Raw genomic sequence first — 19454 nt, 5'->3', positions numbered from 1 at the left:
AACGCTTCAATAGCCTAGGACAAAAATATTTCTTTTACTCATCCTTTCTCAGATGATTTGATGAAAGATATCCTTCATGTTGCTGCTTAACGCTATGTTGAGTAATGTTGGTAGGTCGACTGTACAAATAATCCTTCTCACATCAGCTGTGTTTTATTGGCACCCAGATTGAATAATTAGACGCGTTCTATAATTCAACGATTGATCCGTTTCTTCCTCTGTGCTGATGAATTCATTCAATAGTCCATTCGAATCGTTAATGTGATTTTATTCCCTATTCCTGCCAAAAGTTATTTGCTATTTCTAAGTTTACGGAAGCGCATGAAGGGGGGTATAATTTAATAATTTGTTTCTTGGAAACTCTGACTTCAAAAGCCGAAATTTTGACCTTAAACTCGAAATTACGAATCTAATTTCGAAATTTCAACTTTATTTACGAAATTTCGACTTTCAATTACGTTTTGAATCACAAAATTTTGACTTTAAACCCGAAATTTCGAAAATAAAATATTTTTAGTTTCAAGTCAAAATTTCTAGAATGAAGTCGAAATGAAGTCATAACTTCAAATTTGAATTTATAAACAAAAAACTGAAAAAAAAACATTTTATTTTTATTTGTAAATATACACCTATGCTTTCCATCAAATCGATGGAGTAACCGATGAATTTAGGAACGGTCTATCGACGTATCTGTCATCAGTTGATTTTATAAACGTGCCCGTTTGCTTTTGATTTGTTTCGAAATTCCAATTAAATTAATTTTATTGACAACAGATTCGATAGGGATTTGTAGTTTACTTCTCATTATGAACGGTACTTCAAATTTTTTCGTTACCGGTATTACCTGCAAAAACTTCCAAAGTAGGAATATGTGACCATTCTGCGCGTCCGTACTAGATGTACTTTGTTGGCATCAACCATATTATGTGTGATTGATGACTTGTTTTCTTTCTAGTAATTCATGATCACTTAAATGAAATGAATAAAAGCACATTTCTCTAAATACCACTGGAAAATTTTTATTTATAAAGCCGGTTTCGGGTTCGATCCCATTTTCAAGTTTTTTTTTGATAACTCGATAAAGGAATCAAACCCGAAACTGGTCGTATAAATAAACATTTTTCAGTGGTATTTAGCCAAAAGTGTTTTTATTCATTTCATTCAAGTAATCAATCATATTCCAAATTCAGCATTTTCGCCAAAAGTTATTCGCTCTCTATATTAAATCTAAAAACATTGAATATAGATAACGAATAACTTTTGGAGGAAATTGTTTAATCTGAATGCCAACAAAACACAACTCCTTGTCGATGTATTTTGATCGAGCAGGAAATGAATGATATGGAACAAAACCTATAACAGTCTGTCCTGAATCTATAATTTTTTTTCCTTCCATTTGATTTTGACATTGACACTGAATTATTATTCAAGATAGTTTTTTATTATTGAGTCTTTTTCAACAATACACACGAAATATATATATGTTGTATCGTAGCTTGGAATATATAACATATATGAATAACAAAACATGTAGAAAAAACTTATTTGAAGTGCTTCTTATCCAAGATAGCAATTTTGGCTATACTAGACAGCTGGACCAAAAATAAATAAAAAAAGAAGAAGAAGTGGATGACATTGTTTATCTTCAAGAGTTAAGAAAATTGAATAAAAATAAAGAATTCCTCATTGAAAACATATTCTCTGTATTCAAAGATAATGACTACCGATGATTGTGGAATAATTATTAAGAGAGAGCTTGAATCTGTTGGGAATGAAGTGGTTTTTGAAACAATTTTCATGAAATGTGAAACTGAAATGGTCCCTGAAACTGGAAATTATGATATGTTTGGTAGTGAAATGGTTATCCATAACCTCGAAGAAAAATGTAATATAGATCAGATTAAAATTGAAAATGTCATTGATGTTTACCATGAACCCAAATCAGAAAAATGTATAGAAGAAATAAGTGAAGGCCCACAAAATAAGTTCCTTGATATCCAGGGTAAGATATGACTCATAATTCCTTCACCACAGGTTCTGTAGTCTGATGAAAGTTTTTTGCATTCAGTACTTGTGTTTTGTCCTTAAAGAAATTCTAATTCCATTCAATATGATCAGGTGGTTTTGATTTTATTGCTGACTCTTTGTTACTATGATATTCTCACCGGAATGAACATTCCCATAATTTTTATGCTTTTTAATTTCTCTACCAGCTGATATTTTCATTACTTCTGTGAAAAGATTGTAACACTCGGCTTGCTGTTGATATGTTTGCACCTGCTCCCGGTTTGTCAAACTTTGAAATGTGCGGCTCTTGCAATCACTTTTTTTTTGTTATTGACGTGGCTGTTGAAATTCAGTCTGGAATCAAGCGTAACACCTAGGTAATTAACTGTCGATTTTGCATGTAAGATATGTTGGAAAATGTTGATTGTTGGAGAAGCTGCGGAATTCCGATGAATAAATATGATGAACTGAGACTTAGATGGGTTTGGCTGGACCCTACATTTATTGAACCAGTAATTTGTTATTGTTGCAAGATGTTCCAAATTGTTATTTCTTATCAAATATTGAAGAATTTTTCTTTCATGAAACCACTGTCCAGGGTGAGTGGGTTTTCTGTTTTGCTGATGACACAACATTTGGTATAGCTGAATCATCTATGGAGGATGATTCTATCAGTTGAACTCTGTATTAGTGAAATAACAAAATATTGTCATTCCAAAAATCCAGATGCTGAATGCACAGAAAACAAAAATTATATATTTCAATAAGAAGAATCTGATCGATAGTGAAGTCCTTCAGACACATAACTCCACTAAGTTTCTGGGTGTAAATATTGATAAGTCACTCTCATGGTCTGATCGTATTGAAAGTTTGTCAAAAAAATTCTCCAAATCCTACTTTGCAATTGAGGTATGAACTTCATGAGACTGTTCTTATCCAAGTTTATTATGCATTAGTACATTCAACACTATCATTGCATATAACCAACGGAAAAAACAACAACTAACCCAGCTAATGCCGTGCAGAAAGTTAAAGTAAAATCATCAGGCACCTGTGCGACGTCTTTCACTTGGAAGATTTGTCACAACTTTTTTCCTACTATGAAAAGCAGAAATTAATTTCGTTTGATCGACTAGACCAACCGATAGACCGGTTTCGGGGTGATTGCCCCATCATCAGTACCGGACATTGTCTCTTCAGAACGGTGTGAACCGTTGTTTTTTTAGGATATTAAACGGGAATAACTGTACTAATATGATGTTTTCAGGCGTTTTTATTAAAAAAAGTCATTAAATTTCTTTGCCATTATCGATGGATTATCCAGCATGTTATTATCATCTTCATTGTCATTTGAATAATACTTTTTTCTTTACCATAGTAGAACCCCAAAAGGGTTACCCTTTTCGGTGTTAAATTAACAGTAAAAAAAGAGAAACAAATAGTTTTGTTGGTTTTTTGTTCAAAAGTAATTTTTTTACAGATTCTGGGAACGTTTTTATCAAAACAGAGGATGAAACAGTCATCGAGAAGAAAGAAGATAACTTCAATGAAAAGATGTCATCAGCGTTATGTCAAAAGGAGTTTGGCACTGCAAACTATCAAATCGGGAAACTTGAGATAGTAGATACAACAGAGAGGCCCAGTTTCAAGATCCACGAAAAACCACAATCTGTCGAAAAATTATTTGAGTGTACAATTTGCCACAAATCATTTATTCACAGTCGTTCTTTGAAAATTCATGAAAGAACACATACTGGAATAAAACCATTTCAGTGCAGAATTTGCTTGAAATCGTTTATTAGTAACAGTAATTTGAAGGGACATGAAAGAATTCATACTGGGATAAAGTCATTTCAATGTAAAATATGTCAAAAGTCATTCAGTCGAAGAAGTCATTTAAAAGAGCACGAAATAATTCATACTGGTGAAAAACCATTTCAGTGCAAAATCTGCTTAAAGTCATTCACTACAAGTAGTTATTGGAGAATTCATGAAAAATCTCATAATGAGGAAAAACCGTTTCGATGTAAAATCTGCCTAAAGTCATTTATTCAAAATAATAGTTTGAAAAGACATGAAAGAATTCATACTGGAAAAAAATCATTTCAGTGTAAATTCTGCTCAAAGTCATTTTTTCAGAGTGACAATTTGAAATCACATGAAAAAACGCATACTGGTGATAAATCACTTCAATGTACAATTTGTCTAAAGTCATTTGCTAATAGTAATTATTTGAAAATTCATGAAAGAACACATACTGGTGAAAAACCATTTCAATGCAAAATCTGCTTGAAACCTTTTATAAGTAAAAGTGATTCGAAGGCACATGAAAGAACTCATGAAAGAATACATTCTGTTGAAAAATTATTTCAATGTTCAGTTTGCCCCAAGTTATTTAGTCGCAGTAGTTGTTTGAAAATTCATGAAATAATACATACTGGAATAAAACCATTTCAGTGCAAAATCTGCTTGAAGTCATTCACTCAAAATAGTAGTTTGAAAACACATGAAAGTACTCATAGTGGAAAAAAATCATTTCAATGTAAAATCTGCCAGAAGTCATTTACTCACAATAATTATTTGAAAATTCATGAAAAAAGACATAATGGAATGAAACCATTTCAGTGCATAATCTGCTTGAAGTCATTCACTGAAAGTAGTAGTTTGAAAATACATAAAAGGACACATACTGGTGAAAAGCCATTTCAGTGTAAAATCTGCTTAAAGTCATTTACTCAAAACAAGAGTTTGAAAGTTCATGAAAAAACTCATTCATAATGCTTTTACATGCAGAACATACTGATAAAAACCATTTCAGTGTAAAATCAACATGAAGTCTTCAAAAACCAGAAAAAACATTCAAGAGCGCAAAGTTATCGAATTACAAAAATTCAAAAATCCAGTTTTCCTTCACTCCATCAATCTCACCTGGTTCCTTGTTGTTCATATTTGCATTTCTATTTGCTTTGAGAATTTGTAGAGTATCAAACGGATGAATTTCATCTTATTTTTCACAATAAATACAGAAATCTGTGAAGTAATACCAAATTTATTAAACAATTCTATGGAATTTGATCCCATATTACCCCCCCCATGCCCCGTCCCGGGTTGAGTGTCCTGAAGTAGAAGTTCCCCCCCCCCCAGCTATTCAGCGAGGAGAACCTAGTACCCCACTCCATCCACCCCCGCTCTCCGAGCGGTCCTCAACTTGCTGATGGGCGGCACTTCAGCAAGATTGACATCTGAACTCTTTTGGTCGAAAGTCAGCCTTTAGGTGCTTTTACTTTATTATCTAATCGTTGTTTTATCTGACTATTCCTAACTGAATTTAAGCATGGAGGCCCCCAAAAACTAACCGGCGGCTTTGTGTTATGCATCCAGCGTTTCTCAGTGCATCCAAGAAAAATTTTTAGAGTCGCGATCGCGGTCGAAGTGTTCTTCGCTGAACCTACCTGGAAAAGAGTGTATTTGGTTAGTTTTATACTCACCTGAGTCGCCTAACGGCGACTAACGGGGGCGGTCTGTTATTCTGTTTAGTCGGCCTGGGATGTTTGTTCCTTTCTCAGAATCTGGGGTCATCCATATTTAACGCATCGTGTAGATCGCGGAACGCTATTTGAGTGCGATCCGATTCTACAGATTTGATTCTATATTATCCCATATTAGAAACTAAAGATCATCAGTTATTGGCCCCCCACTGGACCTCATTGGCGTAGGGGGCTCGAGGAATATTGGCGGTCAATGAAACAGCTTATTCATTAAATTCATTCATTAAATTCTGTAATGAACTCTCCAATTTTTTTTTCGGATTGTAAATCTTCATATACAAAAGTATGGTGCTAATGCCGGCCCTTATCCTCCCACCATTGAATGGCGTCACATGGATTTGAGATATCTGTTTAAAATCTGTTTTTCCGTTAACCAGCTGTTGCACCCCTACGAACGACAACCCTCAGAAGTCGAAACTTGTGCGAGCTAAGGATTAACGAGGTTTTACCTTTTAACACGGGTTGGACGAAAGCATGTGAAGATTGATCGTTCAGACTAGGGCTTGAACCACCGACCAACACGGCAGTCACATAATGTGACTTTGAACGTGAAGTTCAACCTTGACACTCGACTCTTCAATGTCCTTGAGATTGCGCTGTTACGAAATTTTGCATTAGGTATTCGTGCAGTGAATATGGAAAAAATTTCAATGGGAGTGACAACCTGCGTCATCATCAGCGGGATTCCTGTACTTGCTTGAGTATCGATATGATTTTTTTGTTGGAAATATAATTCTTTGAGAGGCACATAATTCATTAAATCAGCTGAATTTGGCGCCAATTTCTGTAATAGTTGAGTGAAAGTATTAGGTCACTAAAATGAAAGGAGAAGGGGAAACTTTCCGCTTCAATGAACAACATTCAGCTATAAAAGCTGTTGGACTCATCAATCAGTTATTAGTTCCAATTTGTTTTGTGCTTTGATCAAGATGTTTCGGTTGTTTCCTGTTATTGCCGCTTCCTGCTGTCGTATGGTACCCCTACCGACGGAAATATGGGCCCTAATATTTCGGTGAGTATCTTTTTGTTTTCTATGTTGTGTATAATATTCTGTATAATTTTTATTTATTCAACTAACATAACTTGTCTTTCTAGGATGTTGGACCCATGTTCATTAGTTGCTTCTATCAGAGCTAATCGGCAATGGTGTGATATTTGCTTCGGAGATTCTATTCTGAAACAGAAAATTCGAGAAGGATTAGAACTGGAGAGAAAACACAATCTGGAGGTTGCCATAGACCCACGGACTACTGTCCAAACTTCTCGATTAGGTAATACCGAAAGGATGTTTTCCCGTAATATGAGAAAAACAGTAGTCCATAAGAGGTCACGAATACAGATTGAACCAATTCCAGCAAAAAAGAGGAAATGTTTGTACAACTGACTCCAAGTGATCAGGAGATGAAGACGAAGAGAGCTAGAAAGTGTGTGAAATATCGATTATAAATGATTGATTGTAAAATATCAAACAATTTTTGTGATTCTGAGATTTGAAATAAAATTCATACTTTTAATTTTTTCTTGTCATTTCAATAAGTGAGTTATGTTAAGTCTTCTGATGAATGAAATAAAAACATTGCTATTTTCCAATTTGTTATCAATAATTCACTCAGGTTAAAAATTGAAAAAAATCATCAATATTTGAAAATATATTTCTTAATATGACTATCGATCCTTTTCTATAATTAGATGTTACATGAAAATGTCTTTTAAAAACTTTCATCTGTTATTGTTCAAGAAGTTATTATAAACATATGCGTTGTCTGAAGGAAGTCAAAATTTTCCTTTGGAAACATGATCTTTGATGCAATCAAATATTCAATTCTTGAGAAAAAATATATTGCTTGAAATCGGATTTGTTAATTAACAATGAGTTTTTCTACCACTTGTGATAAATATTAAGGAATCATTTTTTTCAGATCAAACTTCATTTTGCCCTTTGATTTTTGAATTTTCATTATTTAATTAATAAAGAATTTGTTATAAACAGTTACATATTCCCTATATTTCTGTTTTCATCTTCCTACACAATGTACAAAAATAACAATGTATTATTTCTTCGAAAAAATATTATTTAAATTTCATATTGAATTCCCAAAATTCAGTTCTCCTTTACTCCATCAATCTCATCTGGTTTCTTGATGTTCATATTTGCATTTCTATTCGCTTTGAGAATTTGTAGAGTATCAAACAAATGAATTTTATCTTATTTTTCAAGCTGTGGAGTAATACCAAATTTATCAGACAATTCTATAGAATTTGATCCCATATCAGGAACTAAATGATTATTAGTCATTGGGCCCCACTGGACCTAGTTCTGAGTATGTGTATGACAGGAACATCGTGAAAAAATAATTGCTTTAGCAGCTTACACGTAAATTACCAAAAATAGCGAATTATACCTATACATTACAGCACCCTCATCGTATCTCATGGTAGATCCTCTGAAGGGACTTTTTCCATGTCAACAGAATTGGCTCTGAAGCATCTCTCTGTGATGGACACTTCTGCGTCATCTGAAAGATTATATTTACCAAAGCGGAAAATATAGTCAGGAAAACACGAAACCGTACTTTAGTAAGGAGATAATCAAATTTATTGTTTTTAAAATCCTCACCTAAAAATTTATGTTAATAAATATTCTAGTCAAATGTAAAATGAGGCTGAACATTTGTGAAAATAATTAATTTTAATTTTTTTACTGCCTAAACTAAAACATTAACAAAAGATTTGTTTTATATGTTACTTTTTGAAACCATGAGATGCTCATCATTTCATTTTATGTTCATTCTAATGAAATATTTGGAGGTACTTAAAATTTGTAGCAATAATATTTGGTTTCCTTAGTCTTTATCCTGAAAGTTTGAAGGAACATTCTTTTTGATTTGTAGTTTTGAAATCAAGATATTGTCATTTTAGTTATTTTTTATAATTATCATTTCATATGATTTTTAATCTCATGAATTCTCAACCTGAATCTCTTAGTTGTATTATTGGCATATAAATAGCATGTAGTTTGTTGAATAATAGTAAAAATCGACATTTTCTCAGAAATCGATTATTTCTTTCTTTTGAAAAAGATTTCTGACAAATCGATCAATACTGAAAAAAGAAAAATCGTTCTTAAATGATATATTGTTTTTTTATCTAAATGAATAATACCTGGTGTTTTAACAGATTCAGTTTTGTTTTATCAAAAACTGTCGGCGCGAAAAATGAGTTTGACCCAATTGTACAGATGTTGATAGATGGCGCAAGAATCGAAATCTGTCGAGTTTATTTTATTGAGATTTTTAATTTATGGACCATAAATCAATGGTAGTTTTTGTTATTTTGAAAACTGATGAACATATTACGCAGTAAATAAATGTCATATCATAATTATGAATTCTAACCTAAAACAAAGATATTCCACAGTAAATGAATTTTATATCGTAATTATAAATATTAACCCCAAACTAATATTTAAATCGACAGATTTCAGAGTTGAAAGATAAAATGTAAAATATTATTTTTCCACAGAATAATTATTGAAACTCTAACAAATTTTATGAAATTGAGCCCAAAATTGTAACAAAAGGGATTACTTTTTAGCGAATTTTAAATATAAAAACAAATCTTCATTCAAAGGTATATTTATAGTAGTTTCATTACGTTTTCATTCAAAATACTACATTTTTGTTTTAAATATTGCTAATCGTTGAGTTTTATTTAGGTGAGAAGAACTAAAAATACATCTAAGAACAAAATAGATTGATGTATTCGTAGGTTGGTGTGGCGTTGAGGACCAGTCACGGCTTACCAGTACTCTGTGTGAAACGAAATCCTAGATATAACATTTTTCATCCTTTCGGTAACGGTTACCATTACTGGATTTTCCTGTCATTTCATTCGATGACACTGCAGGATAATGCCTATGCTGGCGTCAGCGATGTTTTCTTGGAATTTATTGTACCAGAAATGAACTATTTTTTGCACCAGATTCAGACCCACATAGCAATAGATATTCCAGGTATATTTCATGAATATACATTTCAGGATATTGTATTATGCTATGAATATGCCATGGATATATATATCTTCTGGAGAATATTCCCTGGAAGTGCTCCTGGCGAACCTTTGATATATTTCAAGAATATTCCTTGGGAATATTCTTGGAATATCTTATAATATTCTTAGAATATCTAAGGTATATTCTATTATGAATATTCCAGGAATAGAACCCGAGGAATATTCATAAAATATTCAGGATATTCTTAGTTTATTGTAGGAATATACAATAGAGAAACACCACAGAATATTCTTTATATACATTTTATGAATATTCTAGGAATATTTGGAATATTCCAAGAATGTGACGAGTAACCGCTATTAGGCATGTATATATTGCATTTTGATACAAGATTCACACAAGTAATAAAACACATAATATTCATAAACAAATATATTTTAAAAACAATATACACTGAAATATTTGACGTTTCAATCAATATTAAAAATAAAAAATCTAATTCAAAATATTTATTCACTGAATAAAATATTCCTGAATACTGTCATATTACAAATATTAGAAATGTATTCAAATTAGGATGTTCCTACTCTCAAACAAATGTATACTAAAAAATATACTAAAATAACAAGTCTGTGAATTCATCAGCACTAATTAAAAAATAATAAATATATCATTTCATTGAAAAAGAAAAAGTGTATTACAGGTTAGGTTTCTCACTTCGAAAAATAAACCCACAAATGAAGTATTTAAAATGAGTGGTATGATGGGTTCTTCAATGAATTTCACTTACTTAAAGTTATTCAAACTTTGCTCACCAGAATAGTTTTCCTTATATTTGTCCAACAATGCATCAGCCAGTGTTTCAATAGTAATACCTGGAACAAAATGTACATTAACGTTCATTATCACTATTTGAAAGTGGCACAATAAAACTGGAATAAAAATCAAATAGATATTTTTCGCATAGGTTACTCATGAGCATTTACAACATTTTATGACTTGGAGAGCAACTTGCATTGTCTTGTTGAAAAGTAATCATTACATTTTCAGTTTCTTGGCGCACCTGCCTGTACCAGGTACCACTCTGTTTCCTTTTGGGCAAATTGATACTATCTTGAAAACGAGTGATAAAAATTATGAAAACAAATGATACAAAAGAATGTGTCATTCACTTACTTTATTCTATTGAAGATACACAGCTGAAATCACTCTAGTTCAAACATGTACTTAGTCAAACCAACAAATCCCACACACCAACACTCCTCGAACCTAAAATGAGGTATAGTAGGTTAATCACCATGACTTTACTATCGATACTATTGCATTTTACTTACTTTTCTTGAAGACTGAATAGATGCAACTCTCCTGTTTGAAGATCCAAAATCAAACTATTCGCTGAACTGCAAATTGGACAACCCCAAATTATAAATGGTACACTGAACGTGACAGAATTATACTTTGATAATAACACCAACACATCATGCATTACACACGCGAACCTGCCACGTCAACCGCCATGTTGAATCAAATGTCAGAGACAAGTTGGTTTTCTCTGCAAATGTCGAATTTAACGCAAACGCAAATGTACCATGCATTAAGGGACAGCCGCTTTCACAGAGCTTATTCGACTGTCGCGCGCTACACTTCAATTGACCAATGAGAAACGTTTACTCCAATTATTCACTTCCCCATTTCTGTGTTTCCAGGATTTTTCGCTTTGTAATTAAATAATTTCAAATACAAAAAGACAGAAAGGATGAGAATTAACCAATTTATTGATGCAATTGGTTCATTTATTGGCCCATTCAAATTTTTTTGTCGTTTCCAACAGTTGCTGTTGGAGCAATTCATCCAGAATCTTTGCGTTGAGTTCAAAAACTGGTTAACACTATCAGGGTTATATACATTAGGTTATGCATTCGATTAAGATCTTCAAATATTTTTGTTTTTAATAATATTGAATTATTTGAATACGTTATTACAAGATAATTCAAAATTCCATTGTATAGAATATTCCAAAATATACCGTGGGGATATATTCTAAGAATATTCAAGGGAGAATAATCCATTTATAGACATTATATGCACATTCTTTCGGGAATAATCCTGCCATATTCATTCAAGCATATTCTCTGAATATTCTAAAGACATGTATATATTCCAAGAATATTCTATGAATATTTGGAATATATACGTTCGTTTTATGATATACAGGGAATATTCCATGAATATCTAGTGCTGTGTGGGGATGTAAGGTACTAGATCACAACAGTATAGGAAACAATTGTTACCTATGCTGTGACTAGATTACATTTTTTAGGTTGTACCTCAGAGTAATAATAAGACATATAGTTGCCATGCCTACACGGTGCCTATACCAATACAGTACATGTATTTTGAAGCGGGTATCGGACTATCCTTTTCTGTACAACATATTGGCGAGGGGGGTGGTGGCGGATAATGAGAGGTTATGGAGAATTTGTTTACATTTGAAGTAAGTTGGACCATAAAACAGTGGCGGTTGGTTTAGTTGATAATCGGAGGACTATTATATATTTATAAAATCATTTCAGGTGAAAATGTATTCTGTTCAAATAGTTCCTACAGGAAGAAAAATATAATATGATCTAGTACCTTACATTTGAATCTGGTGCAAAAAATAGTTCTTTTCTAGTACAATAAATTCCAAGAAAACATCGCTGACGCCAGCATAGACATTATCCTGCAGTGTCATCGAATGAAATGACAGGAAAATCCAGAAATGGTAACCGTTACCGAAAAGATGAAAAGTGTTATATCTAGGATTTCGTTTCACACGGAGTACTGGTAAGCCGTGATTGGTCCTCAACGCCACACCAACCTACGAATACATCAATCTATTTTGTTCTTAGATGTATTTTTAGTTCTTCTCACCTTAATGAAACTTAACGATTAGCAATATTTAAAACAAAAATGTAGTATTTTGAATGAAAACGTAATGAAACTACTATAAACATACTTTTATTATGCATTCGCACATGCAACACCATCATTTCATATCATGTTATGGGGAAATTCTACCGAAATAGAAAGGAAATTTGTCTCACAAATTGATGTTTAACATGAAGCCACGTGATTCTTGCATGGAAATTTTCAAAAGTAAAAAGATTTTTACAGCTTGCTGCATTTACATATATATAACGGGTGATTTTTTAAGAGCTTGAGAACTTTTTTAAAAAAAACGCATAAAATTTGCAAAATCTTATCGGTTCTTTATTTGAAACGTCAGATTGGTCCATGACATTTAATTTTTGAAGATAATTTTATTTAAATGTTGACCGCGGATGCGTCTTAGGTGGTCCATTCGGAAAGTCCAATTTTGGGCAACTTTTTCGAGCATTTCGGCCGGAATAGCCCGAATTTCTTCGGAAATGTTGTCTTCCAAAGCTGGAATAGTTGCTGGCTTATTTCTGTAGACTTTAGACTTGACGTAGCCCCACAAAAAATAGTCTAAAGGCGTCAAATCGCATGATCTTGTTGGCCAACTTACCGGTCCATTTCTTGAGATGAATTGTTCTCCGAAGTTTTCCCTCAAAATGGCCATAGAATCGCGAGCTGTGTGGCATGTAGCGCCATCTTGTTGAAACCACATGTCAACCAAGTTCAGTTCTTCCATTTTTGGCAACAAAAAGTTTGTTAGCATCGAACGATAGCGATCGCCATTCACCGTAACGTTGCGTCCAACAGCATCTTTGAAAAAATACGGTCCAATGATTCCACCAGCGTACAAACCACACCAAACAGTGCATTTTTCGGGATGCATGGGCAGTTCTTGAACGGCTTCTGGTTGCTCTTCACTCCAAATGCGGCAATTTTGCTTATTTACGTAGCCATTCAACCAGAAATGAGCCTCATCGCTGAACAAAATTTGTCGATAAAAAAGCGGATTTTCTGCCAACTTTTCTAGGGCCCATTCACTGAAAATTCGACGTTGTGGCAGATCATTCGGCTTCAGTTCTTGCAGGAGCTGTATTTTATACGGTTTTACACCAAGATCTTTGCGTAAAATCTTCCATGTGGTCGAATAACACAAACCCAATTGCTGCGAACGGCGACGAATCGACATTTCACGGTCTTCAGCAACACTCTCAGAAACAGACGCAATATTCTCTTCTGTACGCACTGTACGCATTCGTGTGGTTGGTTTAATGTCCAATAAAGTAAACTGAGTGCGAAACTTGGTCACAATCGCTTTAATTGTTTGCTCACTTGGTCGATTATGTAGACCATAAATCGGGCGTAAAGCGCGAAACACATTTCGAACTGAACACTGATTTTGGTAATAAAATTCAATGATTTGCAAGCGTTGCTCGTTAGTAAGTCTATTCATGATGAAATGTCAAAGCATACTGAGCATCTTTCTCTTTGCAGCATGCCTGAAATCCCGCGTGATCTGTCAAATACTAATGCATGAAAATCCTAACCTCAAAAAATATATATATATATATATCTGGTCACTAAACGTAGCCACGGTCACAGGATAGATAGTTTAATAAGAAAAGTATAAGGTAGACAGTTTGGGATGTTTGATAATTTTCACCTGAGAATGCCGAAGGGTATGAAGTGAGGTACCGGGAGTGCGAGTTGAACCTCGAACGAGAAAGGTCGTTATCCGGCTGACCGTGGATTCGTTATCGAACTTGCGGGTCTATCGTGATAAGTGCTGGTTATATTTTCTAATAACGATCTCTTCAAAATGTTGTATGCCTCTATGTGGGGTGATTATTGTTGTGGTAAAGAACATATATATATATATATATATATATATATATATATATATATATATATATATATATATATATACATCAGAAAAGTCTACGGATATTTTTATAACATACTAAATATCATAAAAATAAATGCATATGAGGTCGATTTATTTCGATTAAATTGGTACACTCGACCACCCTGTAGATTTCTATGGGTTGAACAAAGCCTGCAAAAACGGTAACTAATCTTTTATCAAGTTTTTTACAATCTGTAGGTTTTCGGCTAAAATGAATAATCTGAAAGTGTCGATTTTGTACATTCTATGCAGTTCTTGCTCAGCAATTAAACTGGAAATATTGGGTTTTAACATGGAACGCCATCACTTACCATTGGCTGAGATGAATAGAGCTGTAGGGCTTCTTCAAGATGGCATGCGACAAAATTATGTAGCTCTTCGTTTGGGGGTCTCCCAAAGTGTTATCAGTCGATTGTGGCAGCGTTTCCGTGAAACTGGCAGTCCAGCCGAACAACATCCAGGGCGAGGACGCGCTACAACTGCAGTTCAAGACCGATTTTTGGTCTTAACCGCAAGAAGACAACCGACAATCACAGCACCTGAGTTGGTTAACGTGTTGCAGCAGACGCACCAGGTAACCATTGGTCGTGATACTGCCAGAAATCGACTGCATGAAGCAGATCTCCATAACAGAAAGCCACTTAGATGTCCACCTTTGTCGAGAGGCAATCGCGGTAGAAGATTAGAGTGGTGTCAAGAACATCAAAACTGGGATGCAAATGATTGGGCCACAGTTTTGTTTACAGACGAATCCAGATTTGGATTTCATCCAGATTCTCGTCGAGTAAGACTGTGGAGACGACCTGGAAATAATGAACGTTTGAGACACGTCCAGGAAGTCCACACATACAGAGGTGGTACAGTAATGCTATGGGGCGGAATCATGATCGGTGGCAGAACCGATCTCGTTTTTCCAAATCGCTCCCTCACACCTCGACAGTACCTCGACACCATTCTTCTACCTATCGTCCGTCCGTTTGCTGGTGCTGTTGGTGAAAACTTCCACCTAATACACGATAATGCTCGTCCACATGTCGCGCGTCTAGTGACTGACTGGCTCACCAACGAAGGAGTTGATGTATTGCCATGGCCAGCACAATCACCGGACCTGAATCCCATCGAGCATGTGTGGGACATGCTTCAACGAAGAATTACTCCGCATATGGGGAACATTCACATAACGTTTCAATTGAGAGAGCTTTTAATCGCTGAATGGGCAAATGTGCGACGTCTTCGACTTGGAAGAGTTGTCGCAAGTTATTTTCCACTATGAAAATCAGAAATTAATTTCGTTTGGTCGATCTGACCAACTGATAGACCGGTTTCGGGATGTTTACCCCATCATCAGTAACCGACATGGTCTCTTTAGAACGGTGTGAACCGTTGATTTTTTTTAGGATATTGAACGGGAATAAATGGATTAATATGATGTTTTTAGGCGTTTTTTTTAGGTCATTAAATTTCTTTACCATTTAGCGCATTTATAACTTGCCATGTAGTTTTTTTTTTGTTTGTAGAGTTTTTTACTTTATTGAAATAAAATTGACTTTTTGTATCTTTAACAAGTGACCTAAGTTTGAAAATAGCCCCAAAAGGGTTACCCTTTGCGTTGTTAAATCAACAGTAAAAAAGAAAAAATGAATTTTTTTAACGAATAATTTTGTTTGGTTTTTTGTTCGAAAGTATTTTTTTTACTGATTCTGGTAACGTTTTCATCAAAACAGAGAATGAAACAGTCATCGAGAAAAAAGAAGATAGTTTCAATGAAAACAAGTCATCAGCGTAATGTCAAAAGGAGTTTAGCACTGCAAACGATCAAATCGGGAAACTTGAGATGGTACATACAACAGAGATGCCCAGTTTCAAGATCCACGAAAAACCACAATCTGTCGAAAAATTATTTGAGTGTACAATTTGCCACAAATCATTTATTCACAGTCGTTCTTTGAAAATTCATGAAAGAACACATACTGGAATAAAACCATTTCAGTGCAGAATTTGCTTGAAATCGTTTATTAGTAACAGTAATTTGAAGGGACATGAAAGAATTCATACTGGAATAAAGTCATTTCAATGTAAAATATGTCAAAAGTCATTCAGTCGAAGAAGTCATTTAAAAGAACACGAAATAATTCATACTGGTGAAAAACCATTTCAGTGCAAAATCTGCTCAAAGTCATTTACTACAAGTAGTTATTGGAGAATCCATGAAAAAACTCACAACGAGGAAAAACCATTTCGATGTAAAATTTGCCTAATGTCATTTATTCAAAATAGTAGTTTGAAAAGACATGAAAGAATTCATACTGGAAAAAAATCATTTTAGTGTACATTCTGCTCGAAGTCATTTTTTCAGAGTGGTAATTTGAAATCGCATGAAAGAACGCTTACTGGTGATAAATCTCTTCAGTGTACAATTTGTACATTTGTACATAGTGGAAAAAAATCATTTCGATGTAAAATCTGCGAAAAGTCATTTACTCACAATAATTATTTGAAAACCATTTCAGTGCATAATCTGCTTCAAATCATTTACTGAAAATAGTAGTTTGAAAAAACATTAAAGGACACATACTGGTGAGAAGCCATTTCAGTGTAAAATCTGCTTAAAGTCATTTACTCAAAACAAGAGTTTGAAAGCTCATGAAAAAACTCATTTATAATGCCTTCACATGCAGAACAAACTGATAAAAACCATTTCAGTGTAAAATTGACATGAAGTCTTCAAAAACTCATAAAAACCAGAAAAAAAATTAAAAGTGCAAAGTTACCTATTGATAATTTTGTTTTCTGGTATCAAAAATCGTGAAGTTGATGCAATAAATTAATCATCTCAAAATATAATAATAATAATGTCTTTATTTTTTTATCCTCGCCAAAGTCTAGTATTAATACTGCTCTGCTCAACTGAGTACGATTTACAATTATTTGGTTATTAAATACATTATTAACACTTACAAAATCAAACATAACTAAATAATTATACTTAAATTATACACATTAGGAAGGTACTGAACATTAAAAGATATTCATATTGAGAAGAGAAAGACTTCAGAAGTTGACAAGTTACTGCATTGCCAACATGTCCGCTATTTTGAACTTTCAAATTTTTTTGTACTGTTGATGATTTGATTTATTGATCTTCACCTTTTTTTTCCATAATAAGTAATGAAAAATTAAATGTTTAATTTAAATTCGTTTAATTGTATATATTTTTCAATTACAACATCCTCATAATCATCATCGGAATCGAAATTCATTATGAGAGGCTGAACATCTTCCTTGTCAAACCCAACTTCTCTATCCCAGGGTGACTGAATTTAGATTCACTTTAGAATTGGCTATTTGATTTTTCATTCAGTTCACCATTATAACTAAAAAATACAGCAGCAGCAAATACTGAAAATAATTTCATTCATAATTATCACACGAGAATAATTCAGGAATTACATGAAAGCTCATGAAAAACTTTTTTCTGATTGATTTGGCCGTTACTTAATGAAGATCCATAGTAGTTTCATAAATTACACATTACTACAGTGCATGTATGTTTTTCACTATGAAAAAGTTACTGTGATGGCGAAACAGGTCTTGATATTTAAGAAAAATAAAGTTTGTATGGATCAAATAGTATGGTGTAGTTTATGAAACAGACCAAACACGGAAATTGGGAAATGTTGCATTTTGCATAATGATTTATAATGAGCTGCCAGTCCAGTTTAAAAACATAAAATTTGTTCTGAAATTTCAAGTACTTTTGGAAAAATATTTATTAGACTTTTGACAATTCATCTTTGAACATGTTTATATTATTGAATACACATTTAGAGTTTGAATTTTTTTATTATAAACGGCCAATGTTTCTACGGAAAGTTGAAATAAAGTTAATTGCATCGCATATTTGAAAAAAGTAAAATTTCACTTACCTGGAACACTGTCATCCTCAATAGCGGACATGCGATATTTCGGAATAAGACACTTGTCTTATCGCCTCTTCAGCACCAATCTCAGAAATTAATCTCTTCTGACAATGTACTTCTTTTATTTCAATCAAATCACTTAAGGGTCCGTTTGGTTCAGTTTATAGCTCACAATATATCGAATTTATGTTTCATCAGGAACGGTTTTCATAAATACTCGGAAGAAAATGTTTTTTTCTGAATTATTTTTAATGGAAGTATGTTTGATATAAACTAAGTTTGTTATTTTATCAAAATACTGTTTAAATTTTTTTCAATAAACACTCATGTTCTATTATCTTAATTTGTAGACACCATTATTACAATTAGTTTTATGCAATATGTGTTTTTTGTGATATGCAAATAAAAATGTCATGTCTTAATTCAGTAATGTATATGCTATCAATATACATATTTAAAAAACAACATTTATTAAGTTTGAATAAAAATCAAACGTGTTTTCTAGCATTTAATCGTTTTCGAGCGTGTATTCAAAAACGATTCGTAGTGACGTCATTAATAATAAGATGAAATGTTTCACTTTGGAAAACGTATTTATTAATCAACAATGATTTTTTTTCTACCACTTGTGATAAATATTAAGGAATCACTTTTTTCAGATCAAACTTCATTTTGCTCTTTGATTGTTGATGAATGTTTATATTTGAATTCTCATTGTTAATTTAATGAAAAATTTGTTATGAATAATAACATATTTCCTATATACCTGTTGCCATCTTTCTACACAGTGTAACAAAAATAACAATGTATTATTTCTTCGAAAATAAATTATTTATATTTAAGATCGAATTTCAAAAATTCAGTTCTCCTTTACTCCATCAATCTCACCTGGTTTCTTGTTGTTCATATTTGCATTTGTATTTTCTTTGAGAATTTGTAGAGTATCAAACAAATGAATTTTATCTTATTTTTCACAGTAAATACAGAACGCTGTTGAGTTATACCAAATTTATTAAAAAATTCTATGGAATTTGATCCCATATCAGACACTAAAGATCATTAGTCATTGGCCCCCCACTGGACTTAGTTCTGAGTAACCTTTCCAAAAGGCTCTGGCTTATCAATCCAATGTACATTCTTTCCTT

The 19454-nt window shown here is 33.2% G+C and overlaps 2 protein-coding genes and 1 long non-coding RNA gene across 3 annotated transcripts; 1 reads left to right on the top strand and 2 right to left on the bottom strand.

The window, feature by feature from the left end:
- The first annotated feature begins 1613 nt into the window (after window positions 1-1613).
- LOC141483265 (uncharacterized) lies at window positions 1614-4832 on the top strand. Its single transcript, XM_074177753.1, has 2 exons — window positions 1614-2002; window positions 3488-4832. The coding sequence occupies exons 1-2, from the start codon at window positions 1717-1719 to the stop codon at window positions 4783-4785; spliced, it is 1584 nt and encodes a 527-aa protein (XP_074033854.1). The 5' UTR covers window positions 1614-1716; the 3' UTR covers window positions 4786-4832.
- Window positions 4833-9879: 5047 nt separating this feature from the next.
- LOC141483264 (uncharacterized) lies at window positions 9880-11808 on the bottom strand. Its single transcript, XR_012465988.1, has 3 exons — window positions 10902-11808; window positions 10744-10836; window positions 9880-10442 (listed from the first exon to the last, which is right to left on the bottom strand). It is a non-coding gene; the product is annotated as an uncharacterized lncRNA (long non-coding RNA).
- Window positions 11809-12850: 1042 nt separating this feature from the next.
- Window positions 12851-13369, bottom strand: LOC141483186 (uncharacterized). Its single transcript, XM_074177659.1, has one exon. It carries the CDS (start codon window positions 13367-13369, stop codon window positions 12851-12853), a length of 519 nt encoding a protein of 172 aa, XP_074033760.1.
- Window positions 13370-19454: the final 6085 nt, after the last annotated feature.

Source organism: Leptinotarsa decemlineata, unplaced genomic scaffold, assembly GCF_025532065.1.
Source record: "Leptinotarsa decemlineata unplaced genomic scaffold, Ldec_3_MD MMD2_tig00003192_RagTag_RagTag, whole genome shotgun sequence".
NCBI lineage: Eukaryota > Metazoa > Arthropoda > Insecta > Coleoptera > Chrysomelidae > Leptinotarsa > Leptinotarsa decemlineata.
The sequence above is the reverse complement of the archived record's forward strand: the minus strand, read 5'-3'. Positions and strand labels throughout refer to the sequence as shown.